Genomic DNA, 8,658 nt, shown 5'->3' with positions numbered 1-8,658 from the left:
CTCACTAGTTTTCACCGCATCCCATAGTCCCCTCCCATTTATTTTTCATTTCTATTATTACCTTACCTTAAGTAATTATGATTCATGTCATTAATAAATTTATTCATTTCCAGATAAACGACAAACCTCGTTTACTTGTGTCGCCGCGGGGACGCGAGTCCTGCAGTTCCCCACTCGGCCGTCGAGCGGCGCCACACCTACGAGCTTCAGCACCGCGAATAGAAATCCCATTTAATATAGGTTTTTACATTATTTCTTCCATATATCGAGTTTTTACGACGTTCGATCGAAAAAAAATCGAATCGATAATAACTCCAGAAACAGATATCATATTTCAACGCTATAATAAACATTATTACAATAATTTAGAGACAATAAAAAAGCCCGAGTGTTAAAGTAAGAGTGACGTTACAAACCTTTAAAAAATGTTTATTGGTTTATTTTAGGGGAGTTGTGACGTCATTCGGTTGGAGTTTATTTCGGAGGGACGTTTCCTCTGTTCGCCGCACGGTGGCGGTACAACACACTGACAGGGGGGTCACTTCAACAGTTCCAATTTCACAGTCGGTGTGAGATAATCTGCGACATGATGCAACGTTCTGAAATTAAATATAAAAATGAACAGAATCTCCCGACTCGACCAGAATCGGCTGCGTAAAGAGTAAAGTTTGGTGGAAACGTGGACACCTGAACTTCCTGGATTCTATGTGCTGTGCAGAAATGTTTGAAGTTCTGGAACAATGATGAAGAATTCCCCTTTAATGTGAATATTTCCAGTGTTTACCAGACGTGACCGGGACAGGGACTTTTTACTCTCCGGGCCACTACCACGGTGCTTTACCAGGATTTACACAGACCACTGGACATCATGGCAGATTTAATAAGCGTGGAGTTTAAACGTGAAGTTGGTCTGCCGGCTGTGTTCCATATCGGCTCAAACACGATGAACACGCCATCATCTTACCTCCAGGGTCCAGACGAATGTGATGGAAATGTCACAGAAGTATTTTAAATTCACCTTCAATTAACCCTCTTACATGAATTACAACCGACAAATGAAACTAAAAGCGATTTCAGACAAATGACCTGCGTTTTGACCTACAAATGTCTTTCATAACTTGTCCTTCATAGAAGACGTGAACTTTACTTTTCTTGCAGTGATCATACGACGAGAATTGAAAAGATGGATCTTTGTTTGACGATATGTCCGCAGGTCACCGCAGAAAACACATGAGACAGGGGACAGGCAGGCATGACAGGGGACAGGCAGTCGGCAAAAACTTCATTTCATGTCAGAAAAGAAGGAATCTCCACGAGATGTCTTATTCGGGACAGTTAACCTCAAATAAGGAGAGTAATGATGAAACAACCTGGAATATTCCGACTTATTTTTAAGAAAATGCAACATGACTTGATTCTTCACTGAACAATTGAAAGACAGGACGAAAAGACAGGACGACCCGTACCTCTGTAGATGCCAGAAATGTTCCGGAACTTTCCTGTTCTTGCAGTTCATGTCCTTGTGTTTTTACGTATTTAGGCCCTTAAGACGGCGTTAAAAAGACGACGCGGCTTTTTTCTTGGATCTGAGGTTGAACCCCGACTCTGGGTTGAAGAAGATGTTTTCGGACTTTCACCTTTGACCCGGTGCATGGTTCTGGGAACCTCTCAGGTTCTAGAAGACACCCAACATTTAAACCGCAAAGAAAACGACCAAATAGTAGAATTCCAGGCGAGCTGACCGGAGTACCAGCGCAGATGATAACCCGCCATCCCTGAACCACGCCCATAAATCCTATAAATCAATAAAGTGTCTATTAACCATCTATCTACCTCACTCACTCAACACTGAAATATTCATCACGTCTTTTATTAGCATTTTCTTCGCTTAGCGATATTTGATCGTCCCTGGGTGTCCCGTCCCCAGACCACCGTCAAAGACCAGCAGGCAGGGGTCCACAACGTTAAACTCTTTATTTGGACACACAGTATTTTAGTGGCATGCTGGGACCTGGACACCGTTAGAAATCCGTATTTACAGGACAGTTCGGGGACTTGACGTGTGCCTGGTGTCCTCCCGTTTGACCGTGTCCTTGCCCCGCTTGTTCTGGTGCGTCTTGGGACCTGGACACCGTTAGAAATCCATATTTACAGGACAGTTCGGGGACTTGACGTGTGCCTGGTGTCCTCCCGTTTGACCGTGTCCTTGCCCCACTTGCTCCGGTGCATGGTGGGACCTGGACACCATCAGAAATCTGTATTTACAGGACAGTTCGGGGACTTGACGTGTGCCTGGTGTCCTCCCGTTTGACCGCGTCCTTGCCCCGCTTGCTCCGGTGCATGGTGGGACCTGGACACCATCAGAAATCCGTATTTACAGGACAGTTCGGGGACTTGACGTGTGCCTGGTGTCCTCCCGTTTGACCGCGTCCTTGCCCCGCTTGCTGCGGTGCATGGTGGGACCTGGACACCATCAGAAATCCGTATTTACAGGACAGTTCGGGGACTTGACGTGTGCCTGGTGTCCTCCCGTTTGACCGCGTCCTTGCCCTGCTTGCTCCGGTGCATGGTGGGACCTGGACACCATCAGAAATCCGTATTTACAGGACAGTTCGGGGACTTGACGTGTGCCTGGTGTCCTCCCGTTTGACCGTGTCCTTGCTCCGGTGCATGGTGGGACCTGGACACCATCAGAAATCCGTATTTACAGGACAGTTCGGGGACTTGACGTGTGCCTGGTGTCATCCCGTTTGACCGCGTCCTTGCTCCGCTTGCTCCGGTGCATGGTGGGACCTGGACACCGTCAGAAATCCATATTTACAGGACAGTTTGGGGACTTGACGTGTGCCTGGTGTCCTCCCGTTTGACCGTGTCCTTGCTCCGGTGCATGGTGGGACCTGGACACCGTCAGAAATCCATATTTACAGGACAGTTCGGGGACTTGACGTGTGCCTGGTGTCCTCCCGTTTGACCGCGTCCCTGCCCCGCTTGCTCTGGTGCGTCTTGGGACCTGGACACCGTCAGAACTCCGTATTTACAGGACAGTTGGGGGACTTGTGCCTCGTGTCACCGCGTGTGTCCTCCCGTTTGACCGCGTCCCTGCCCCGCTTGTTCTGGTGCGTCTTGACGTGCTTGGCGAGGTGGTCGCTGCGCATGAAGCGCTTGGCGCAGTCGGGACAGACGAAGCGCTTGTCCCCGGTGTGCGTCCGCAGGTGGCGCTGCAGCTCGTCGCTGCGGGTGAAGCTCTTCCCGCAGAACAGCCAGTTACAGACGAACGGCCGCTCGCCGGAGTGCCAGCGCAGGTGCGCCTTCAGGTGCGACGTCTTGCCGTAAACCTTCCCGCAGCCCGGGACGTGGCAGACGTGCTGCTTCTTCCTGCCGGGCTCGTCCCCTGTCCCGGTCCCGGAGCCGGACGCCTGGCAGTTGGGGCAGCGGCAGCGGCGGCAGCGGCGGGCGGCGGCCAGCGGGGACTTGGTGTGCAGGAGGGCCGCGATCTGGGTCTGGTACTGGGCCACCAGGCTCCTCTGCAGCGGGAAGCCGCCCTGCTGGAGGCTCCACCAGGGGATGTCCTCCCCCGGGCTCGGGGACAGCTGTCTCTGCTGCTGGTGCACCAGGCCGGAGTGTCCCGGGACGAAGGCCGGCATGGGGGCGGGGGCCGCGTAGGTGACCGCGGGGACGTACGACGGGGGACAGGGGGACGGCAGCATCTTGACCGGGGGGAAGTCGTACGGGTAGCCCGGGTCGGCCGGCGGGGTGAGGGGCAGTTCGTGGTGGGAGGGGAAGGGCAGCTGGGGTTTGGAGGGTAGTCCGGGGCTCCCGTCGCTGCTCCAGGGGTGGAAGATCCGGGACGGGGACCCCAGGGCGCTCTCGTACGGGACCTGGAGGAAGTCCGGGCCGCCGGGGCCGTGGTGGTGGCCGATCCGGTTACAGGTCGCGGCCAGGAGCGCCAGGGGGGAGTGCCTGTTGTTCTCCGGGGAGGAATTCGGGGTTCGATCCTGCGGAGAAACAAAGTTCACTCACCAAAGTCCGCAAACTTTGTCAATCAAAACTTTATTCTTCTTCTCGATACGTGATTCGCGTATTTCATTACGCGTAATTACGCGCAGAAAAAAAAACGAGGCACCGGTTGTCATGCCAACGCCGGTCCGGGACACTTGGGGACAATTTCCTCCCGGAGTCGCGCGTCAAGGCGGCAAAAGTGTCCCAGAACGGAAGTGCGCCGCCGGACGGTCCGCTTTCTCACCCCAAAATAAAAAGCCCGAATTGGGAAGAAACGGTTCGGTACCGACCTGCAGGAAAGCCTGGAGCGCGTCGTTCCGCAGAACCGCCACCGCCGCCATCCTCAACTCTCCTCCTGCTTCCTCCTCCTCCAGATCTCCGTGGACTATCTGCGGAGTGAAGGATCACTTCTCGGGGTTTGATAAGGACTTTGGGGGGCCGCCAGCCAGTCAGGATGAAGATTTATCGCTTTGAAGTTCGCCGCTGCCCAATCATCAAAGAATAGCGGCTCTTTGAGACGGGAAAGCAAATCCTTTGAATCCACAAAGCTCCTATGGTGTGTTTGTTGCTGTGGATAAAAGGGCTGATTATTGGGGGGTGGGGTGGGAGGAGATAAAGGCGGGACAATTAATGAAGTAATCACTATGTGGGAAATGTATATACACAAATAATTGGATTTTCCTGATCAAAGACCCCGTGCCGCCTGGAGACCCCGGTATTGGATGCCGCAGCCATCTGATCCCCCTTTTTTGTAATTAAGGATTTGTAGCTGGGCTCTGTGTGACAATGTGACATTGTTATGTCGGGAGATCGGAGCTGCATGACAACTTTTGTAAGGTGAGGTGACAACAGCGAAAAAAAGATCCACAGGTCCCAATAATTCAACAGGAATTTCAGCGGAATTTGACATTTTAATAAGGCTGGTAGTAGCCTAGCGGGTAACACACTCGCCTATGAACCAGAAGACCCGGGTTCAAACCCCACTTACTACCATTGTGTCCCTGAGCAAGACACTTAACCCTGAGTGTCTCCAGGGGGGGGACTGTCCCTCTAACTACTGACTGTAAGTTGCTCTGGATAAGGGCGTCTGGTAAATGCTGTAAATGTTAATACATGAGACGCTGTACGAATATGGTTATTAGTTGCTCGTGGCTGATGTCTTTGTTGGGTGTTTCCTGAAAAGTTGGAGGCTAAAGATGTGAAAGGGATGGAGGGAGGGAGGGAGGGAGGGATGGAGGGAGGAGTTCCCATCCTTAAGAAAAGTGGAAAGAATTTGGTGTCCCCGCCCGCTGCTCCTCCCCACGCTTGTCGAGCTTCATCTGCCGGGTAACAACACAAAACCCCGCCCCACAACCCCACCCACACCTTCAGGCACTGGAGTAAATGAAAATGAATACGAATTAAACCGTCTAGTTAACAGTAGGAGACCAAAAGCTGAAAGTTGCGGTTTTTCTATTAATTAAAAAGTATAACACATCTCACAGCCCCGTGTCAGACAGCTATATTTATATAGATTAGTAATTAGTCTTTAAAAGTGAAGTGAAACACAGCAGCACAGCACACGGTGACATGTCTCCTCTGCATTTAACCGTCACCCTTGATGAGCAGTGGGCACCATGACGGGCGCCCGGGGAGCAGCGTGTGGGGACGGGACCTTCATCAAGGGGACCTGAGTGGGTTCTGATTACCAGTTTGCTTCATATTCCTTCTGGACAGTTTATTAATTTCACATGCAGGATAAACAGGGGACGCGTGTATGGTTTTTACAGCGTACAGGATGAAGTATTATAATTGTTTTTTCCCGGACCAGGGACATTGTGGGGACCGCAGCAGTGGCATTAAAGGGACTCGAGTCCTCCAGAACAACACAGGAGATCAGGTGGACCTCTGGACGCGGGGATAACGTCTGGACCCCCGACCCTCCCCGCCTTCCCAGGAGACCCCAGCTTTATAAACGGCTTCAGTCCCTGGAGTTGCAGAGGGAATTTTATTTCATTTCATAAAGTACAAAAGCGAACAAAAAGCATCATCCGGTCACATGACCTTCCATCAAACACAAACGTGGACACAAACCGGACACCAAAAACACACGGGACACGAGAGGCGCGGTACTACAGAAATAAAATGGAGGTTATAAAACGGTACGCGGTGTATGTCCACGCTGTGCATGTCCACGCTGCAGATGCTCCTTCAGCTCCATCGTCCCGCGTGGAAGGTGCGTCTTCATCTTCACCGGTGACCTGAGGACACAGAAGAGCGCAGCGGTCAAGTCAACGTTTGACCTTCTGAATTCTACTTGTCCCTCTTCCCAGACAATACGGTTGGATCTGATGAAAACGCGTGGAAAATGTTTCGGGCAGCTTACAGAACTTTTTTCTTTTTTTTTTTTTACGTTCGATGGACAGACAGGCTGAAAAAAGGGAAGAAACCAGAAGACGAAGAAGAAAGAAAGTAAAAAAAAAGTCCGGTTCCACATCTGTCTGACACGCCGGCGAGGAGGAGAGGGAGAAGCGCTCCAGGCTACCGGTACTTGAGCCGCTCTAATGGTGTCTCGTATGAGAAAACATCTGTGAATTTCCTCAGTGATCTACAACAAAGTCCAACTCTAAGCAGTCATTGAGGGACCTTTGAAGTCTGGCTCTGACAGAGGCCTGCCATTGTGCTCGGGCCCCCGACACAGAGATCTCGCCCCGCAATCCGACACCGCACCCCCCCCGCCCGCAGCCTGGCGGAGCCTCCAGAGCCCGACCTGGCCGGGGTCAGTCCCCCGGGGACGGCCCACCATGGGAGCGGGGGACCGCTGGACAGACCTCGTGGACCTGGACTCTGAAGCAGCTGAGCGGACGCCCTGACTTCTTGTTCAATGTCAGACTTTGAAAGCCAGTCTGGTTTTAGTTGGTTTAACACAGTGGTGCACAGGGGCCAGTGGTGGCCTAGCGGTGAAGGAAGCGGCCCCGTAATCAGAAGGTTGCCGGTTCGAATCCCGATCCGCCAAGGTGCCACTGAGCAAAGCACCGTCCCCACACACTGTCCCCCGGGCGCCTGTCATGGTGCCCACTGCTCACTCACTGATGGGTTAAATGCACCGTGTGCTGTGCTGCTGTGTATCACATGTGACAATCACTTCACAAAATACTTCTTTCTTAATCAAAACCTTTTCCACCCCTTTTTAAGCCGGGGGTGGAGTCATGCTAATTCTGTTCTGGTTCTTGGTTCTAGACCGTCAAAGTGAGCTGTTTCGGTTCTTGAGCACCAAGGTGCCACTGAGGTCCCCTTGATGAAGGTCCCGTCCCCACATGCTGCTCCCCGGGCGCCTGTCATGGTGTCCACTGATCACCAAGGGAGACGGTTAAATACAGAGGACACGTTTCACCGTCACCGTGTGCTGCGCTGCAGCGTCTCACAATGACAATCACGTCGGCCCGACCTGACACCAGCAGAACTCCTTCTGGGCTCCCGCCGCGGCCACATTAGTCTCCTGGAGGGACGAGGGACAGATTCCCGCGCTCTGCATGGCGAATAGAAACGGGACCTCGCCGCTTCTCACACCGGTTCCCGCGTCGCGCTTATTCAAAGGCAGCTGGTCACACCATCTGGGCGCGCGGCGTCCAGGCCAAACAAAACAGGTTACACCTTTCCACTGTGCCAAGCCCGCCCGCAAGACCGGGAGGGGCTAATCGCAATTTCATGCTCTGATTTCTGCCAACCCCAGAGGCGGGAAGAGAAAAGTTTTCTCCAACGTCCCCGTATTCTGCTCTGAGGGGGACGCTCGCTCCGTCCCCTCCTGTGTGCATTTCATGCAAATTCGGGGGCCAATTCAGCTGTGCATAGAAAAGCCCCGACAAATAGCAGGTGTGAGGAAGCAGAAACAAAGGCCACCGTAACCCTAATGGCATCCCTCGTCATTAAAAGGCCTTTGATGTGCACACTCCACTCACCCTTTTATCTCCTTCTCTCTCTCTCTCTCTCCCACACACACCATCGTCCTGGGGACCTGAATACTATACGTACGCTGTTACCTAATAATACAAGATGAAATATTTACAACGCTGCTGTAACTGTGCATCCATCGTTGCTTCATATACAGTAAAATGCTAATGGGACCAAACACTCATTTCCTCCGGATAATTGCACTGTGTTAATGTGTTGTACACATTTTATATTGTTCGCTCTTCATAGATATGTATTGCTATTTGCACGATAGTGAGTGTGTATATCTTGGTGTTGTGTGTTTTTGAGCTTTGCTATATTTTGTGTAGTGTTAATGTTTAAGTTTAGCTGTGGAGCATCTCTTTAAAAATGATTAAGTAAAGGAAACTCACACAGACATTTGTGAGAATTTCTTGATTTCAGGAATTTCTTGTTAAAAAACAAGTGCATTATCAATGCAGCTTTTCAAAACCTAAAATGAACCTCACTCCAAAAAAACAAGGTTCCTTCTTTTGTGTACCAGTGCAATGAGAATATGGTGAAACAGGGCATTTGATATTGTAATTCAGTAAAAAAAGTTCGTAGAGCCAGACAGGACAAGTGCATAATAACCCAAATATTTCACTTTACACGCAATGAATTTAGCAGGTTTATCTTTGAATGAAAATGACCCGTTTGACGATGCCACACTTTTCCGTGCCTGTGGGGAAGCGTGGTCCTCGGTGAGAC

At 51.3% G+C, this 8,658-nt stretch overlaps 2 protein-coding genes across 3 annotated transcripts in view; both read right to left on the bottom strand.

Annotated features, from left to right (window-relative positions):
• Positions 1-1,032: 1,032 nt before the first annotated feature.
• LOC114796441 (transcription factor Sp5-like) lies at positions 1,033-5,237 on the bottom strand. Of its 2 annotated transcripts, XM_028990431.1 has the most exons (3): positions 4,290-5,237; positions 3,011-3,995; positions 1,033-2,897 (listed from the first exon to the last, which is right to left on the bottom strand). In XM_028990431.1, exons 1-2 carry the CDS (start codon positions 4,338-4,340, stop codon positions 3,021-3,023), a joined length of 1,026 nt encoding a protein of 341 aa, XP_028846264.1. In that variant the 5' UTR covers positions 4,341-5,237; the 3' UTR covers positions 1,033-2,897; positions 3,011-3,020. The 2 variants fall into 2 exon arrangements, with proteins under 2 accessions (XP_028846264.1, XP_028846263.1); XM_028990430.1 differs by having other exon boundaries at positions 2,823-3,995.
• Positions 5,238-5,967: 730 nt separating this feature from the next.
• LOC114796434 (myosin-IIIb-like) overlaps positions 5,968-8,658 on the bottom strand; it is a 63,069-nt gene continuing 60,378 nt past the window's right edge. Inside the window, 1 exon segment of the mRNA XM_028990424.1 lies at positions 5,968-6,239. The gene's annotated coding sequence lies outside the window, so the exon portion shown is untranslated.

Source organism: Denticeps clupeoides, chromosome 9 (assembly GCF_900700375.1).
Source record: "Denticeps clupeoides chromosome 9, fDenClu1.1, whole genome shotgun sequence".
Taxonomy (NCBI): Eukaryota; Metazoa; Chordata; class Actinopteri; order Clupeiformes; family Denticipitidae; genus Denticeps; species Denticeps clupeoides.
Note: the sequence above shows the minus strand (reverse complement) of the source record. Positions and strands in the feature narration are given on the sequence as shown.

Bases quoted from the DNA above. Each gene is read 5' to 3' on its own strand.
- LOC114796441 (XM_028990431.1), bottom strand. From the start codon at position 4,340: ATGGCGGCGGTGGCGGTTCTGCGGAACGACGCGCTCCAGGCTTTCCTG. The intron at 3,996-4,289 runs GTCGGTACCGAA...GTTTCTCCGCAG, and splicing joins CGCTCCAGGCTTTCCTGCAG to GATCGAACCCCGAATTCCTC.